The sequence below is a fragment of the Temnothorax americanus genome, unplaced genomic scaffold (assembly GCF_048541705.1).
Source record: "Temnothorax americanus isolate GAGA-0224 unplaced genomic scaffold, ASM4854170v1 Scaffold13, whole genome shotgun sequence".
Taxonomy (NCBI): Eukaryota; Metazoa; Arthropoda; class Insecta; order Hymenoptera; family Formicidae; genus Temnothorax; species Temnothorax americanus.
In genome coordinates this window covers 390,192-410,065 of record NW_027509264.1, presented here as the reverse complement: position 1 = coordinate 410,065, position 19,874 = coordinate 390,192, and the positions used below count along the sequence as shown (strand labels likewise).

Below are 19,874 nucleotides of genomic sequence, written 5' to 3'. Positions count from 1 at the left end.
CTATAATTAGTTGCCGCACACACGATCATGATTATTCATATAATCTGCTCCGTCGCCTTGACGATAATTAACTTACCCCTGTAGCGCTGCTAACTTGCCATGAACGCCAGCCGTAATTTGCACTTGACTAATTACAGAAGCGTTACGCGACATTACAGCGGTACCGCGATTAACGTTTCATAATATTTCTCGCGAGGGTATATAAGAAGCGTTTGTTTATTCCGATGCCCAATAATACGTGACGTAATAAGTAAACTTAAATATTGCGCATCATGCGGTAACAATATTCACCGTTGACATAAACAATTTATGATATATTGGGCGCAAACGTGTGCGAAATCTGCCGACGCAATTTACGCACGAGGAAATACTTGTTGATCTGAAACGATCTTCCATTTGCACGCGCCACTACGTTGAGATTAATATTTTATTAGTTCGACAAACATACATAGTGCAGTTGCGGCAAACGTTTATAAATTTATCGATCATCTATATTGGTCAAATCAACAGACTCAGTTATCATATTCTGAACGAGGTGATGCGACTCATACATGACCCCATATTTCCGCCGTTAGTAATTTAAATAAACCAAATAACACTTCTCTACGTATTTTTAAACGCTGCGATATATTGATCAATAAATTTGAGAGTCCCATTGACAATGATCAAAAGCAAAATTTACAATTTTAATTAAAATTAAAAAATTACACTTTAAATATATGCAGTTTCGACAAATCATTTACATGCGAATATTTACGTGGTGTTATTAACTTCAGATTATCAAATCGCGCTTCACATTTTCATACTAAAGACGCAATTCGATTGTTCGCGGTTATCTTCGCTTTAAATTACAAATATTACCACGACTGTCAGAAGCGTTATATCTTCTCCGTTTTCCCTGAAAGAGAAAGCTTTTTTCTTTTAAAAGATTAAATCGATTTCAGGCATCGTGCCCAAAAATGGAGAGAAAGAGAGCACACATAACACACTTCATATTAAAATCGTACAAATGACACTACGAATGAGAAGCTAGGCGTTAATAAGCGATGTCTATATCCACACAGAACAGATCCGAGATTTTATGCAAACTGGTAATCGATGTTCTTTTATCGCGGTTGGTCATGCGCGTAGATGCAGACGCCGTGACTACTACTTGTCCGAGGACGAGCAAGAGAAGAGAATACCGCCCGCACTCGTTCAACCGTTTTCTGACGGTCGCTCCAGCAAAGACATTGTCGAAGTTCAACGCACCTCAATAACCCCTAAAAGTACACACTTGGGTCTAAGAGACCCAGCCAAATTTTCGAGAGACTGATATCGCGAGGCCCTTGACATTATAAAGACAGCTCTGCGGCGTAGAAAAAACTTTGGTCCTATACCCCTACTATTTGCCGCTAGGCAAATCTCTGTAGCTACTTATAGTTGCGGAACAGTGCGAAAGATAGTATCGTAGAGATAGTATCGGGTCTCAGAGACTCAAGTTAATACGACTCGGTCGAAATTCAAAAGTAAGTTCATGCCTCGTTTCTTTTGCCAGTGTTTAAATAAGGAGTATTGAATAAATATTAACGTTTTTATTATAATCTTTCGATATTAACAATTATTTATTGGTTTATAAGTATGACTTTGATATTAATGTTTTATAGAATGTGTACACACACACACACACACACACACACACACACACACACACACACACACACACACACACACACACACACACACACACACACACACACACACACACACACACACACACACACACACACACACACACACACACACACACACACACACACATACACGGTGCTAAATAAATCATGTTTAGTCATGGTAGTCATGTTTTTTTATCTCGTTTCTAGTTTAATTTTTTAAGAAATCACGCGAAAACATTTACTTTTACGAAAAAAAGAGACCTCAAAAATCGGCCTACTTGACCCCTGGAGATTTTAGTGATAACGATCAAAAATTACATTGCTCTATTTTTTTTCCTGAAGATATGACATCTGCTCTTTCAGAATCTGCAAAAGAAATTGAATTCTACCGGATAGTTTCAAAATTGTAAATTTTCAAAAAAAGTGCAAAACTCGCGTTTTTCCTCCTCAACGAAAAATTCTTACACTTAAACGGCTTTTTGGGAAAAAATACGAACCGCACAGAAATTTCGCTTTTACAGATGTATTCTTAACAGTCTCCTCTCCAATTTGAAAAAAAAAACATCCAATTAGTAGTTTTACGGAAACTACAACATTCGAAAGGGGGTCTCACAGACCCAGTGTGTATGACTAAGTAGCAAAAAATATTTGTGAACTACTAGGGATAAATTGTGAAATTGTTAAGAAAATCACCGTGACTCTGACGCAGTGTTTCAATAAGCGTATTAACTCCATCACAATGTAATCACCAACGTGACCTCATTTAAGCGCGAATTTATAATAGCAAACTGTATTGAAATAACTCTTCAATGCAGAGGAATAAATAAATTAAATTAGATGTTAAAATAAAGATAATTAATTGTAAAAATAAATAGTTTTTAAGCAATTTGTAGGACGCAAAATTCATCATATAAATTCGTCCTTCTATTTAGAAATATATTCAGAATTAATCGCAGATAAAAATTATCAACGATGTAAACACGTTATAACATTATATACACCCTACATAAAGCGTGAATGTGGTAAAACGACATATTATATAGTGACAGTCGTCATATCACGTAATATGAATTATACACACTTCTCTCCGCGCAAATAATAGCCCAGAAAATGTATACTTGTATACCTCTTCTCATAAATCCTTCCTCTCTTTTAAAAGAGCGCTCGCTTTGTTTGAAAATCTTGGCAATTTTACGCGTGGAAGGAAAAACCGTGTTCTCGGATTCTCACGAGCGCTCGCGCGAGAAGCGCCCGTTGTTCCCGGACCAACCTTTGAACCTTTTATTCCATTTGCAGTTTTGCAACAACCGATATTCCAAAAGGGACTCTTGAATAAAACATGCGATAGCAAATTTCACCGACGTAAGGAAATAGATATTCTCCTGTGCAAACAATATGCGCTTGCGATGCACGCCCAACGAGCAAATTTGCGAAATGGATTTGTAAGCAGAACTTAAAAATACGGCGACACAACGATATAAATATCGCCTGTTCTACTTGGACTACTTGTTCCATTTTTACGCACTATCATTAAAACCAGAACACTTATCGTGGTACTTCTGTTGAAACAATTTAAAACACTAAATGTGTGTGACTGCGGAATAGACTGTATCTGATAAGATAATCTAACTAACTCCCATTTGTTATCTAAAGTATGTGTAATTAAGAAACTATAGTTTCACACCCGATATATTTAAGTACGACGAGAATTATTTGGAAACATTTTTTATCGCACCAAATATTTTTGTCGACCGATAGAGTTACCATTATCACAGTTGGTAAACGATTGCGCTCGTATCTGCACAATACATGCCAGCATAAACATATTGATAAATACATTACTAAAATCTGATAAATATCCTCATCGCGGCGCCGCGTACAATTTCATAAAATAAACAAACATTCGTACAATTAAAACATTGCACCAAAACTGTAAATAATAAAATTTAAATGTTCAATTTTTCAATGTAATTTTTTACATCGTGGTTTCTTCCATTAGCGATATAAAACACGCGATTACAAAAGGATCTGCAATTACAAATTCCGAACGAACGGCTTTCATTATTGCTATGAATTCGCTTGAGAGTTAACTAATTCCATGTATGTATGAGTTGTAAATTTATTTGAAGCTTTCACATACTAGCAAGTTTAGTAAAGGGCAGGCGAACACGATTGAGAGTTCGTGCACGCAAAGTATCAGTGATCTCGATCGACAAAGCTTTGATCATCCATTCGGTCGATTACATGATCGAGGCACGAAGTCGCAGATGAATCCTAAAACTCTGACAGCCCGCAGGCATCCTGGACCTGCGATCGAGATTGTCTCTCACCTATCCGTTTGACGGTCAGGATTTTCTGATAAAAATTCGTAGGCTACGAGGATGACCGGAAACTTTATCCCTCGTGAGACATCCTATTGAAATTAGCGCCGCGAGCATGGAACTTTTAATAAGAGACTATTAAAGTTTTTAATGTGCAGCGTAGCTTACCATTTCCGACAAAATTATTATCTCGCAACGTCAATTATCTTTGAAAATAATTTTTTTCTTTACGTAGTTATTAATTGTAAAGATCTTGCAACGTTTAGTTTATATCTAATATAATATAATGTACGAACCTAACAAGAAAATTATTCTTCGTGGTCAAAAACAGAGAAAGTCAAAAAAGTGATAAGATTATAATAGCTCTGTATCTAATCAAGTATATAAGTTGTTTGCGAACGGAGTTAGTGAACGATAACTATAATCAGTAGCTTATACTTCCGCGAAGATAAAAAATAGCATTGTCTACCGAGCTACAAAAAATCAACTCATTATGGGTTTCATTGAATGATAAGCGAAAAAAGTGCGAAACGCTGCTATCATTATCATATCAAATTATCATATCGATAACCATAATTATCATGTCGAAGAATCGTGATATTCCTTTTAATCGATTTAATCGCAATCAAAGAGTGCGATTAAGGTATTCCTTTTATGACACCAAAGTCTTAAGAATTAACTAATTTTTTGGTACGAGAAAGTTAAAATGCATATCTTTACGCTAGAAGAAAATTAAACCACATTACCGAGCATATAAAGAAGAATTATGACTTTGAAAATTCGATATTTTATATGTGACGTTATCGAAAAAGTCCATTTTCCACATTTCAATGTAATAATTTGTTTATCAAATATCTTAAAATATTAAATATTAACTGCGCTATATATACATATTCGCTCTATACTTTTGATAGTGCCGATAAAAATACAGTCACCGAATATTTAAACAAAATATTTATGTTAAAAGTTGACTTGAAATGTGGTTTATAGATAAATATTTTTAATGGCGACTTTCAAGGAATTATTTGGCAACGCTGCAAGCTGTGCGCTCATATGTCACACTTCAGTTCATCACGTACGGTTTATTATCAACTTTTATTTTCATAAATTGTCCCATATTTTTGCCCACATTACTCCTCACTTTATGTTTCTTATTACTCATTATTATTATTATAAAATTATTATTATAAAATCTCTCTTTGATAAAAAGAAAATGTCACAATATTCTTTGATTAATGAACGTGACACTTACATTGACACTTTTGTTATCAACTTCAAATTTTACAATCGGCGCCCTGAAAAGCGCAGCGTTGCCATATTGTTCAGACAGTAAAATTTACCAAAAAATGAAAAATTTCTAAATACACATAATATTTTTACTTTTTTCTTATAATTAAACATAATAATCAATTATAACTTGATTTTATATAAGTTGAATGCAATATACAAAAGTTTGCTGAGGCCCTGCTTAAGCGCCTACAAAATACGCTCCTCCGTAAAAGGAATACCTTAAATCGTGCGAAAGATTCATCGAGCGAGATTAGAGATACGGGAAAATCCAGATCCATATCATATATCAAAAGTGACACCAAGAATCGACAGAATACGATTATTGCTTTCATCGAATGATAAGAAAAATAATAATAAAAGTAATTATTAAAAAGAAATTATAATAACTTATTATACAAATTATGCCTACTTTAAATAAAATACACTGAGATTTGTATTTAATTTTGACAGCTGCATTACCAAAAGTATCTCAAATAAAAAATCGTGGAAAATATTTCGACAAAAATATTTTTAAAATCATAAAAAGTTACAAATGCGATATGCTAAATAAATAAATATAATAATTACTTAAATTATTAATTTTTTAATAATTTTAAAAAAATTAAATAATATTACCTAATATATATGAAACCGCGATGAATCGAAAAAGAAACATTTTGAAAGAATAAAATTCCAATGACGACACAGTATCACGTGCTTATCAAGACAAATGATCAAAGATCAATCCGTATCAATACATCTCCGATATACTACTTCGCAACTGATCTATCTAATCTAATTTCTTAAAAAAAACTTGACAATCGTTGGGCTACTTACACGGAAGAGGGGCGACGCAATTAGAAACAGGTACATATATAAAATCGCAGTGTCGACGAGTTCAAATCAAGTTTCGGTCAGTGATCAGACAATGGCGTTGAAAGTTCTGTGTCTCCTCGGCCTTCTGGCTTTCTCTCACGGTAAGTAATATATCTCTCGAGTGGACCGTTAATCATTCGTTCAAGTGAACACAAATTAATAACTCTCTTAGAAATATCTTGGGGAAAAATCGCTTTACTGTGTCGTATTATTCAAATAAGTGATTTGTTTTATTTATCTGCCAACCAATTAAATACTGCAGAAATAGAAATAATCGCAAAACTATCCTTTATTAATATTCAATGAAACTTCACTGAAAGATTGATAACTCACACAGATCCAAAAATTCACTATTAAAACACACCTGAGAAACGAACTATTACTTGTTACAATTTAAATCTCTGTGAAGAGTGCGTTTCTTCGGCTGCATTTTACATATAGTGATAATATGACTTATCATTGCAGCTGGAGTCCTTCCACTCTTTGATCCCAGGATCGTAAATGGAGAGAATGCCAAAGTAGGCGAGATTCCATATCAGGTACATGTTCCAAATTCATTACAAAAATTAACAGTATATATATGTAAACTAGTATACGTGTATATATATATATATATATATATATATATATATATATTCGTATAAATACTTTTCATTATAATTAACGTATGAAAATATATATAAAAATACTATATGAACAGATGTGCAGATATTAGAGTGCTATGATATTTTCACAGATTTCTCTTCAAGATAAATATTCTTCCTTCCACTTCTGTGGTGGATCGATCTTGAGCGATAAATATGTCATCACAGCAGCTCATTGCGTTGAGGGGTAATTTTATTATTATTACTTTTAATAAAATAATTGCATATGATTCACGCTAATCTATCTCTCTACTATAAACATTTTCACGCGTACATACGTGTAAATATTATTTTACCAATGTAAAAAATATGACATATTCACTGTATTATATATTTAGGTAAAAATTTAATCAATTATAAATTTCGTGTTGTAGCAAACGCGCCAATGGCATAAAAGTTGTTGCTGCAACAATCAATCTAACAAGCCAGGAGAAATCGCAGCACGAAGTCGAAAGAATCGTTATTCACGAAAACTATCGCCCCGCTAATTCCTGGCTTAACGATATTGCTTTATTGGAGGTAAGCATGGCTTAAATTTTCTTTCCACACGAGAAAATTAAAATCTTTCTAATTTTTTTTCTAGTAAAAAATTACAACTCTCAAGTAAAAATTGTCTTTCAGGTAAAAACTCCCTTTGTAAAATCAAACAAAGTTGGACACGTTCCTCTGCCACCAAAGGGACATACCGTTAAGGCCAACGACGTAGCTGTTGTATCAGGATGGGGCAGACTCTGGGTAAGTTTTTTGTCATTTTAAGTATCATTTAGTCCGTAACTTAGACTATAATACTAGATATTTATAATATCTAGTATAAAAAAAAATAAGAGAAAATTAGTGTCACTCCGAGAGCAACAGTTATAAATATTATTGCGAAATTGCAGCAAGGTGGACCAACCACTACTAAGTTACAACGAGTCAACATCTTGATCGCTGATCAAGAATACTGCAGGTATATGTACAGCAATATGGGATATAATGTCTACCCCACGCAAGTTTGCGCGCACCATCCGGAAACTGAGAAAGGATCTTGCCACGTAAGTTTATCTTAAAATTTCAACTGCCATTGCATCGGTCCATCTATTTAATATCCTCACGACCAAATATTTAAAACCTCGATGAAGAAATTAAATGCACAAAACAAGATCTAGACGTCATATTTAAAATGGCATCTTGCTTCTTCCAGGGTGACTCTGGTGGCCCATTGACTGTCGGTGGAAAACTCGTTGGATTGGTATCCTGGGCGAACGGTTGCGCCAGCACCTCCTACCCCACCGTCTATACGCGTGTAGTCTCTTACCTGGATTGGATTAAGGCTAACGCGGTCTAAACTACTCCCTCTCACTTCCAACTATGGCTCGTACTTTGTCCTTCGTTCTGTATAATTTTTTAGACATCGGTTCTTAAAACCTCTAAACTAAGTAATCTAAAGTAAGAAAGAAAGATATTTCGATGTAAAAACTGTACGATAACGATGTGACATAGGGTTGTACATATAGTAAGTGCCCTCAAAATTCTGTACACTTTTTTGACGAAATAAATATTACTTTGATTGATTCAAAGAAAACTACTGGTGAATTTAACCTGCCCGAAAAGACGATGAGGAATTATATCGCGCGACAAGTGCCGTCCGTTCGTCACTTATCACAAATCGAATCCAGAGCGATTTCGATATAGAGCTATTAGATAGCGCAAGAGGTCGAATAGAACTGGGCTCTGTCGCGAAATCAATACACCGTGACCGCGCGGCCCTCACGTGTTGCTCTTATTCCCGGTGACACTTGGCAGAGCGGAAACGATGCGCACGTTTCAGCCGTAATTGACAGTCATGATCGTATCGACAATTCTCTATTCAGTAAAACTTGATCGTAGATGAAAGATATGCGTTAATCGTGTCATCGGTAGCTCCACAAGCGTGTTCTTATTACTTCCTTTATGACGTCTAGCGACTTTATAATTGTGGAAAAGAAAATAGGAGATAATACGCGATGTCTCTTCGAAAAACAAGTCGCACACGATTGTTCTACAGATTTACGGATGAGGAAAAGGCAATCGAGAACGAAAGAGAAACTTTCTGCAAGCTGCAACCCCGAGAAGAAAAAAAACTATAAAAATATAGACGAACTTATTACATTTGTTTTTTTTTTCCTGAGAGAAGTATAACTAATAGCAAACGTTAGAAACTTTCCGAATAAGAACAAGACGAGCTGCAACTATGCAACGAGACGACTGCTACTCGACAAGAAAGCGCGATCGCAGATCGTTCATACCGAATTCTATTCTGCCACCGTAATTACATTGCTCTAATGAAATTTTATTTCTGCTGTCGCCGTTCTTCTAAGAGTGATAGGCTTCAACATCGCTCTCCATTTTGTTTTACTGCGTGAAAAGGCCTGATAGAGTTGCTCATTTCTAACGGAAATTATTATTAAATGCAACTCCTTCCAGTGAGCCCCCTTTAGTCTATTTATTTAAAAAATATTCTCGATAATTTTAGAAGTCAGTTTCACTATTTGTGCGAAAAATCTGACAATTTCACGATTTGGTTAGCATAATTATAATTCAAAATTTTCACCTGCAATTTAACTCTCAGAAATTAATTTGTCGCACAGAGACGGACAGCTACTTTCCGCCCCAGTTACGTAACAATTGTTATAAGCTGTCTCACCGTATCTCGCATAAATATTCCCGAATAACTTTACGGTTCAGAACCGCGTGTTGAATACGGTATATTTACTGTCGCCTGGCCGAAATAAGATGTATAATATATACACACATATACTGCGAGGACCATATTCCCTAACTCAACTATCCAATCCGATACATTGTGACGTGACAAGTCGCGGCCGCCACCCGGACGAACTCGGCCGAGGGAAATTTCGGGGGTGTTTTCTCGCTCGGAGCTGGGGAAGTCATACGGAAATGAATAGACAAAGGTACTTATCCGTTTAGAGGAAAGGAGATCTCATTCAAAAAAAGTGCATCCAAGTTATTTATCCATTAGAGGAAAGGAGATCTCATCCGAGTTATAGCACAGCCTTCCTTCCTTTTACGTTTTAATCCAAAAATATGTTAATCAGCTTGTCTCCTTCTCTCCGCTCGTCTCGAGCTCGTTATTTGCTTGTCTCATCAAGTTTGCCCACTCACAATCAAGCAGAAAAGGTGAGAACCTCCCAGAATCCGCTAGGAACCTACGTCTCGGCTCGATGCTACGAGCGAAAATGACAATGGGTGCGTTCAGCCGATGCTCCGCTAGCCTAGCAATCGTGAGCAGTCGCTCGTTTCCTTTCCTTTCACCCAATGGATTAGAAGGAGAGGAAACAAGCGACTACTCACGATTGCTAGGCTAGCGGAGTATCGGCGATGAACGCAGCCAATGCCTCAGATGACTGAAAACACACATTGCCATTTACACGATTATCTCCAGCCTTTCCAGCACAATCTGTCCAAAAGGGTAAATAAGATTACGCCTTTAAGGATGATGCTTTACCAAAATTGGGGGATCGTTGCTGTACCCAGGCTGGACGAATAATCCGTGTGACTTCTGTGCGTATAACGCCCAACATGCTTGTTCGCTTACGCGAACTCGTAACAAGATGTCTGGCGTCACGGACGTCGACCAAACTTCACCTCCTTCACTGCAGGACACTTCCAATTCACTTTTCAAGTAGCGGGAAATCCTCGGAATTATATAGCGTAGGCGGAAGTCCGTCAGGTCAGGTCGAGATATTAAGAAAAGCTAAGTTTTCCTCAATCAGGGAACAGGGACCGTACTACTTCTTACTCGTATGAATTTACGTTCAAGAGTACGAGAAAATCAATATCAAGTCCCAATTTTTTTTTTTTATTAGTGATTTATTCATTTGCAAACGTCGTTGCTAACGTGCCGGTCACGTACGTTGCTATACCGATCACGCATGCTTTCAATCAGATCATATGAGACGCGTTTCACGCGTCTGGCTTCACGCCTCTGACTCTTCTCATCGCATCGCAAACTCTAAACAATGAGTTTCATTGAATGAAACGAAAAAAGTGCGAAATGATGCTATTATCATTATCATATCGAATTATCATATCGATAATCATAATTATTGTGGGGAAGAAACGTGATATCCCTTTCAATCGATTTAATCGCAATCAAAAAGTGCGATTAAATCGTGCGAAAGATTCATCGAGCGAGATTAGAGATACGGGAAAATCCAGATCCATATCAAAAGTGACACCCAGGAATCGACAGAATACGATTATTGCTTTCCCCGAATAATAAGAAAAATAATAATAATAATAATTATTAAAAAAAAATTATAATAACTTATTATACAAATTATGCCTACTTTAAATAAAATACGCTAAGATTTGTATTTAATTTGGCAGCTGCATTACCAAAAATATCTCAAATAAAAAATCGTGGAAAATATTTCAATAAAAATATTTTTAAAATCATAAAAAGTTTCATATGCGATATGCTAAATAAATAAATATAATTACTTAAATTTTTAATTTTAATAATTTCAAAAAATAAAATAAAATTAATACCTGAAACCGCGATGAATCAAAAGAGAAACATTTTGAGAGAATAAAATTCCAATGACGACGCCAGTATCACCTAATCAATCCGTATCAGTACATCTTCGATATACTAGTTCGCAACTGATCGATCTAATCTAATTTCTTAAAAAAACTTGACAATCGTTGGAATACTTACACGCAAGAGGGGCGACGCAATTAGAAACAGGTACATATAAAATCGCGGTGTCGACGAGTTCAAATCAGGCTTCGGTCAGTGATCAGACAATGGCGTTGAAAATTCTGTGTCTCCTCGGCCTTCTGGCTTTCTCTCACGGTAAGTAATAAAATTCTCTCGAGTTGTCCGATAATCATTCGTTCAAGCGAACACAAATTAATAACTTTCTTAGAAGTATCTTGGGGAAAAATCGCTTTACTGTGTCGTATTATTCAAATAAGTGATTTTTTTTGTTTATCTGCCAATCAATTAAATACACAAATAAAAATAATCGCAAAACTGTCGTTTATAATTTTCAATGAAACTTCGCTGAAAAATTGTTAACTCACAAAGATCCAAAAATTCACTATTAAAACACACCTGAAAAACAAACTATTACTCGTTACAATTTAAATTTCTGGGAAAATTGCGTTTTTCCGGCTGCATTTTACATACATAGTGATAATGACTTATCGTTGCAGCTGGAGTCCTTCCATTCTTTGATCCCAGGATCGTAAATGGAGAGGATGCCAAAGTAGGCGAGATTCCATATCAGGTACATGTCACCAAATTCATTACAAAAAAATTAACAGTATATATATATGTAAACTAGTATACGTTATATATGTTTGTATAAATACTTTTCATTATAATTAACGTATGAAAATATATATGAAAATATATATGAACAGATGCGCAGATATTAGAGTGCTATGATATTTTCACAGATTTCTCTTCAAACTAAATATCATTCCTTTCACTTCTGTGGTGGATCGATCCTGAGCGATAAGTTTGTCATCACAGCAGCTCATTGCGTTCAAGGGTAATTTTATTAGTATTACTTTTAATAAAATAATTGCATGTTATTCACGCTAATATATCTCTCTACTATAAACATTTTAATGCGTACATACGTGTAAATATTATTTTACCAATGCAAAAAATATGACAATTCACTGTATTATATACTAGCTGGTTACCCGAGCTTCGCCCCGGTAACAAAAAACTATACACTCTATAGCACTCGCCGGAAAATTCTACTCCTATTTTATATGGGGTAGAATTTTAATACAAAATCTGTCCAGCCGTTCTTGAGTTATAAATGGTGCAACTAACCCGACTTTGTTTTATTTATATAGATTTAGATGAAAATTTAAACAATTATGAATTTCGCATTGCAGCCGCAGCCCCACTGACATAAAAGTTGTTGCTGCAACAATCAATCTGACAGACCGGGAGAAATTGGAGCATGATGTCGAAAAAATCATTATTCACGAAGAATACAACTCCGCTAATTCGTATATTAACGATATTGCTTTATTGAAGGTAAGAATGGCTTAAATTTTCTTTCCACACGAGGAAATTCAAATCTTTCTAATTGTTTTTTCTAGTAAAAAATTACAACTCTCAAGTAAAAATTGTCTTTCAGGTAAAACAGCCCTTCGTAAAATCTTACAAAGTTGGACACGTTCCTCTGCCACCAAAAGGACATACCGTTAAGGCCAACGACGTAGCTGTTGTATCAGGATGGGGCAGACTCTGGGTAAGTTTTTTATCATTTTAAGTATCATTTAGTCTGTAACTTAGACTATAATACTAGATATTTATAATATCTAGTATAAAAAAAATAAAAGGAAATTAGTGTCACTCCGAGAGCAACAGTTATAAATATTATTGCGAAATTGCAGCAAGGTGGGCCAACCACTACTAAGTTACAACGAGTCAACATCTTGATCGCTGATCAAGGATACTGCAAGCTTATGTACAACAATATGGGAATGAACGTCTTCCCCACGCAAGTTTGCGCGTACCATCCGGAAACTGAGAAAGGATCTTGCCACGTAAGTTTATCTTAACATTTCAACTGCCATTGCATCGGTCCATCTATTTAATATCCTCACAACCAAATATTTAAAACCTCGATGAAGAAATTAAATGCACAAAACAAAATCTGGGCGTCATATTTGAAATGGCATCTTGCTTCTTCCAGGGTGACTCTGGTGGCCCATTGACTGTCGGTGGAAAACTCGTTGGATTGGTATCCTGGGCGAACGGTTGCGCCAGCACCTCCTACCCCACCGTCTATACACGTGTTGTCTCTTACCTGGATTGGATTCAGATAATTATCTGGACGGAATCGTGATTTCTGCCCAGTGCTCTGAATGTCAACGTGAAGAAATTCTAACGCGGTCTAAACTACTCCCTCTCACTTCCAATTAAGGCTTGTACTTTGTCCTTCGTTCTGTATAATTTTTTAGACATTGGTTCTTAAAACCTCTACCTCTACCTAAACTATAAAGTAATATCTGAACTAAGAAAGAAAGATATTTCGATGTAAAAACTGTACGATAACGATGTGATATAGTGTTGTACATAGTAGATGCCCTCAAAATTCTGTACACATTTTCGATGAAATAAATATTATTTTGATTTAATCTTTATTCAAAGAAAACTACTGGTGAATTTAGCCTGCCCGAAAAGACGGTGAGGAATTATATCGCGCGACAAGTGCCGTCCGTCCGCCAGTTATCACAAATCAAATCCAAAGGGATTTCGATATAGAGCTATTGGATAGCGCAAGAGGTCGAATAGAACTGGGCTCTGTCGCGAAATCAATACACCGTGACCGCGCGGCCCTCACGTGTTGCTTTTATTTCCGGTGACACTTGGCATAACGGAAACGATGCGCACGTTTCAGCCGTAATTAACAGTCATGATCGTATCGACAATTCTCTATTCAGTAAAACTTGATCGTAGATGAAAGATATGCGTTAATCGTGTTATCGGTAGCTCCACAAGCGTGTTCTTCTTACTTTCTTCATGACGTCTATAGCGACTTTATAATTGTGGGAAAGAAAATAGGAGATAATACGCGATGTCTCTTCGAAAAACAAGTCGCACACGCCCTCCAGATTTACGGACGAGGAAAAAGCAATCGAGAACGAAAGAGAAACTTTCCGCAAGTTGCAACGCCGAGAAGAAGAAAAACGGTATAAAAATACAGACGAACTTATTACATTTATTTTTTTTTCCTGGGAGAAGTATAACTAATAGCAAACGTTAGAAACTTTCCGAATAAGAACAAGACGAGCTGCAACTGTGCAACGAGACGGCTGCTACTGGACAAGAAAGCGCGAGCGCAGATCGTTCATACCGAATTCTATTCTGACGTATTTACATTGCTAATGAAATTTCATTTCTGCTTTCACCGTTCTTCCGAGAGTGATAGGCTTCAACATCGCTCTCCATTTTGTTTTACTGCGTGAAAAGGTCTGATAGTTGCTCATTTCTAACGGAACTTATTATTAAATGCAACTCCTTCCAGTGAGCCCCCTTTAGTCTATTTATTTAAAAAATATTCTCGATAATCTTAGAAGTCAGTTTCACTATTTGTGCGAAAAAATAATTATAGTTCGAAATTTTCACCTGCAATTTAACTCTCAGAAATTAATTTGTCGCACAGAGACGGACGATTACTTTCCGCCCCAGTTACGTAACAAATGTTATAAGCTATCTCACCCGTATCTCGCATAAATATTCCCGAATAACTTTACGGTTCAGAACCGCGTGCTGAATACGGTATATTTACTGTCGCCTGGCCGAAATAAGATGTATAATATAAGTATACACACGTATACTGCAAAGACCATATTTCCTAACTCAACTATCCAAGCAGATACATAAACTTGTGTAGTTTGCAGAGCTTATATACCCCCTAGTTCTAGACTCTAGAGGGTTAATTTCCACAGTATTACACTATTATGAAGTAGCCACAAAAGCATTATTCTCTCTCATAACTGCGCATAAAGCAGTATTTACAATCGTGTCAAAAGCAATCATGCATTTGCGCAGCAACTTTGTAATATATATAGTACTGCAAGCAAGACAGAGCTTAGTATTATATATTGTCGTGTTACAAAAATATATATAAATATGAAATATGTGTATATAACACAAAAACTGATTAAATGCGTATATAAAATTTAAAGGGGCATGTAACAACTTGTCGTTAATTAGATAAATTATTTATATTTATTGAACTATAGAAACAAATTAAATATAATTTTGTACCACAAAAATAAATATCATAAATAACGGCGTTTATTCGCAGAGCCGTGATCTCAGTCAAATCGTTTATTAAATCAGCATTCTGAGACGAACGAATAGAAATGTCATGCAGTATATATAAGGGAAAAATTCTTTCAAAAAGTGTCTCGACGAAGCCACCGAGGAGCTTCGACAGAACGAAGCCCTTTTGATTTGCGATCAATTCGGCATCGTCGCGCTAGTCCTTTTCCTTCCATCTTCTCTCTCTTTTCTTCTTCTTACACATCTTACGATTTCCCCTTCATTTCTTCTTTTGGACCGGCGAAGCGATCTTGGGATAAGTCGTCGTGACAACTCAATTTTATTGGGACTTTATCGAAATAACTGCGAAACCGTAGGTTTTAGCTCGCAAATAAGTTAATGCTTTTTGAATGATGACAGAAAAATAGTAAATTTCTATAATTTATGAAAATGAAGTTTATAGAATTATATTAAATCTAACAAAAATATCTTCGATAATTACTCGATTGATTGCGGGACATAAGTTCTCTGAGACGTTATAGTTTATATATTTTAGTAATTTATTCAATTTCACCATTAGACCATTAAGCATTTTGTATAGAATTTTAAGTAAAAATAAATTAAGTATTTTGTATAAATTTTTAATTATAAGTAAATTTACAAATATATACATCTTACTATTTAGTGCTGCACGTACATATTCGCGAAGTAGCTTCCGGATACTGACAAGTTTATTGTAAGTCCTGTCTCATATATACAGTGTGCCACATGTACACCATTAACCGCTGAAGCATAATTTTCGTGGAACCGTTTCCATAGGGCTTCTTGGTTCATTTTGTGTAACGATTATACACGATCGTTAGATCTTGCAAATACCTACATACTTTCATATAGGTAAGATGATGTATACATAGCAGCTATTGCGCTCGGTGAACCCTGTTCAAACATTATGTATTGGAGAATATTTGCGTTAAAAGCAATTTATGCATACGCGAAATTAACTTATACGAAACACGCTAATGCGTTTATTAAAAGCCTAACAATATGAGAAGATTTTTGTAATTAATATTGTATCTTATCTTAATTCAGAACAGAATAAATTTATATAATAATGACTATTTATATACACACACACGAAATTTATAACAATAAATTGTACACACATAGATGCTAGATATTAAAAATATATAAACTATTCACTAATAATAAGTATGACGAATGTCTGATTATCGTTTACTTTTACTACTTTCGTAATACAGAACGTATGAGAGATTTTAATTTCGTCAAAAATACCTATGCACTGTTTTGACATGAGGAATGTAACTATGAATAAAATATTCCCGTACTCAGCGGTCTTTAGCTGATGGGATTCATGATTACCGTATAAACTAAGTTTTCTCTTATTACTGAAAGCAATCGCATCTAAAGGCAGCTACCTTGGAGAGATATTAGGTCTCGCGTTTCCAACCTACGATCGAGTAAATGGCCGCATAAATGAGTTTAAATGAACCTTCAAACCCGTAAATCATAAACTCGAAACTTGCGCCCTTCAGTGTTGTTCGAATTCTCGATGTGGTCTATTAAATTCCTCCACCTCGAATAACTCTTGATTGTACGGTAATGACAGAAAATATTCACGACGTGACGTAAAAAATAGAGGTTCCGGACTTGTCTTATGCTAAATCTTTCGCTTTCATCATCGTAATGGAATTCCATTTGCGTTTCTACTCAGCAAAATTTATTTTAAAAAAAGTTTCGCTCTATAAAAACCAGATACCGGAAGAAAGCGTCACATTAACTACGAGTTATAGTTCGCATATTTTCAAATTGAATGTTCTTTTCAGGAATGTGTGAGTATCTCACCCGATGTAGAATAGCACGTGCTGCGCATACGAAATTAAGTCAAGCTTTGGCACGAGGCCAGTCAAAATCCCTCGGCTTTTTATCACTAATATAGTCTTTACTTTTTGTGTTATTAGTAATATTGGTTAATATTGCGAAAGTTTACGACAGGATTGCGTTTCGCAAAATTTGAATATTAAATATTACGATACGTTTATATATCGTAATACAACAATATTTAATAATAGCTATAATTTATTCAACGCAGATTAGTGATTACAATAAATTACTATTGTGATAGAGATAAGATAAGACAATATTGCTTCAACATCGTAAATAAAGCAATCTTTATTCTATACAATCTCTTATGCCATTAAAGTTTCAAGAACCCACCTGCACATGAAGTCGAGTATAGGACTTTTCTTCGGTCCTCTAGAGGCTGTTGGACTTTGAAATACTATTGCAATAAGATATACACACGAGAAAGTGAATCAAAGTTATAATGTCACGCCATGAGTCATCGTATGAATTTTTCTTTCGTGTTACAGTTATCTACCCCAGTTAAGAAGTAATTTAAGTGAAAAAAATAATAATTTTGTGAATAATTTTCGTGATATATCTTTCTTTTTCTTTTCTTTTCTTGTAGGTACTATAATTGGTTACGTTACATACAAAAATAAATTCTATTATTTTGCAAAATGTATTTTAGAAAATATATTTTTATGTAAACGGATTAAATGCAAAGCGGTATTTCAATTAATTATGAAAAGGTCTAAATAAAAATTGTATCTTAGTATTAATTTAATATTAATAGTATATAAAATATTAATACTATTAGTATATATATATATATATATATACTAGGACAGGATTATAAAAAATAAATAAAACTCGTAAGTATACATTATTTGATTCGCTTTCTATTAACGATTCATATAATTCTTTAAACGTTTAAACTATCATACTTTATATATAACACATGTGATATATTACAGTTCGAGAGATATTTCCGCATTACTTCGCATTATCTCGTGCTATTTTTATCCAATAAGAAACAAAGAAATATCTCGTTTAGGGATACCTTGACGGTGATACTCGGTATGCATTTCTAATTACGAACGAGACCAAAAACGGACGGACACTCACCTGTTTGCGGAGCGGCGTGACGCACTCATCCTTGGTACGCTCGAAGCGCTCGAACTTGAAGCTGTTGCTGCGGTAAAGCTCGTTGTCGCTCTGTTGCCTCCTGCAGAGCCGTCGCGTGAGCGCGCGCGGCCTGCAGGGCGCACATTCGGTGGCGAGCTCCCAGTGCAAATGCAGCATCGCGAGTTCGGCGGTGCAACGTGCCATCGCGCAACCGGCACGCCTCACGCGGCACTTGACCCGCTTAATGCGGCCCTCGGGCTGCGGCTTATGGCCGCAGGGCTGCGTGCCGCTGCAGCTGCAGTCCGTGCACGTGCGGCGCGTACGGCGCGTTTTCACCGTGTGCGGGCACGGCTTCGCCTCCTCGCCACACTCGCACTCGCACGGCGCCTCGCCGCCGCCTGTGTGGGCGCAGTTGGCTCTCTCGTCGGCGCACTCGCACGGCTGCTGCTGCTGCAACTGCGTGGAGGAAACAGGGGATGAGGAAGATTGCGCGGCCGCTCGGCGACGGGTACCGGCTGCGTGCCGGCAGGAACGATCCGCGCACTCGCATCTGCAACGAGAAACGTGTTAACGAATGAGAAAAGGGCGAATTTGAGCGACGAACATTTGCCAAGTTTTACAGGACAAATATTAGAGTCAAAGAAAAATCTTTCTATTTTTTAATTTTGAAATTGCTTACTTCTAAATTTAGATCATTAATTACGCTAAAATGTACAGTTTCGTTATTTCGAGTCACACGAATCGCAAACGTTACTGCTTTCGAAGCGTCGTATTGATCTTAGCCACAAGTTGGACCGCGAGGGTCTCTATCGACTATTGGAAACTTTATTTTAGCGTATTATCGCACAATAATGTTGTAAGAACGAAAAGATCCCGCTCGAGGAAAATAGGAAGAAAACTCAAGTGAAAATCTGAGGACTGTGATCGTTCGCGTGTGGCTATATCGTGACTAAACTTCAAAGCATCCCAGATAATTGCATCGCGAATTAAATTGACCTCATTACTAAATTGATTTTATAATTTTCTCTCTAAACTTCTCTCGTTTCGATTATAGTAAATTTGCAATTTCTTGAATTTCTTGCGCTTTCCGTATTCGTTTCTTTATTAATGAATCTCTTTCATCAAGAAATTTATGTATGCAACATAAACGTTTCAATTCCCCGTGTATTTATTTATACACGTTAACATTATGTAAAGTACAAATTGCAGTGTAATTGCGAGAAACATCTTGGTTCGTGATAAATTCATGTTAATGTATCCATAAATGCGCACGTATAAAAAAAATCTACTTCGTAATTTAACAAAACTATAAGCTATTCACGATATTCATGAG

At 35.9% G+C, this 19,874-nt stretch overlaps 2 protein-coding genes across 5 annotated transcripts in view; one reads left to right on the top strand and one right to left on the bottom strand.

The window, feature by feature from the left end:
* The window catches only part of Hwt (SH2 domain-containing adapter heavyweight), a 209,156-nt gene that overhangs the window by 126,587 nt on the left and 62,695 nt on the right, over positions 1-19,874 (bottom strand). For both annotated transcript variants that reach the window (XM_077399958.1, XM_077399957.1), the window contains one exon: positions 18,542-19,091. In XM_077399958.1, the coding sequence (XP_077256084.1) occupies positions 18,542-18,745 (204 nt within the window). In that variant the 5' untranslated portion in view covers positions 18,746-19,091. The remainder of the gene's footprint in view (positions 1-18,541; positions 19,092-19,874) is intronic.
* LOC143894008 (trypsin-1-like) lies at positions 6,074-13,922 on the top strand. 3 transcript variants are annotated; one of them, XM_077399979.1, is made up of 7 exons: positions 6,074-6,222; positions 6,587-6,660; positions 6,858-6,952; positions 7,140-7,284; positions 7,387-7,500; positions 7,647-7,799; positions 7,949-8,329. In XM_077399979.1, the coding sequence occupies exons 1-7, from the start codon at positions 6,174-6,176 to the stop codon at positions 8,090-8,092; spliced, it is 774 nt and encodes a 257-aa protein (XP_077256105.1). In that variant the 5' UTR covers positions 6,074-6,173; the 3' UTR covers positions 8,093-8,329. The 3 variants fall into 3 exon arrangements, with proteins under 3 accessions (XP_077256105.1, XP_077256104.1, XP_077256103.1); XM_077399978.1 differs by lacking the exons at positions 6,587-6,660; positions 6,858-6,952; positions 7,140-7,284; ... (1 more) ...; positions 7,647-7,799; positions 7,949-8,329 and adding exons at positions 11,968-12,041; positions 12,214-12,308; positions 12,667-12,811; ... (1 more) ...; positions 13,174-13,326; positions 13,476-13,922 and having other exon boundaries at positions 6,143-6,222; XM_077399977.1 differs by lacking the exons at positions 6,074-6,222; positions 6,587-6,660; positions 6,858-6,952; ... (2 more) ...; positions 7,647-7,799; positions 7,949-8,329 and adding exons at positions 11,458-11,605; positions 11,968-12,041; positions 12,214-12,308; ... (2 more) ...; positions 13,174-13,326; positions 13,476-13,922.

Bases quoted from the DNA above. Each gene is read 5' to 3' on its own strand.
- LOC143894008 (XM_077399978.1), top strand. From the start codon at position 6,174: ATGGCGTTGAAAGTTCTGTGTCTCCTCGGCCTTCTGGCTTTCTCTCAC. The intron at 12,309-12,666 runs GTAATTTTATTA...TTCGCATTGCAG, and splicing joins GCAGCTCATTGCGTTCAAGG to CCGCAGCCCCACTGACATAA. The intron at 13,327-13,475 runs GTAAGTTTATCT...TGCTTCTTCCAG, and splicing joins CTGAGAAAGGATCTTGCCAC to GGTGACTCTGGTGGCCCATT.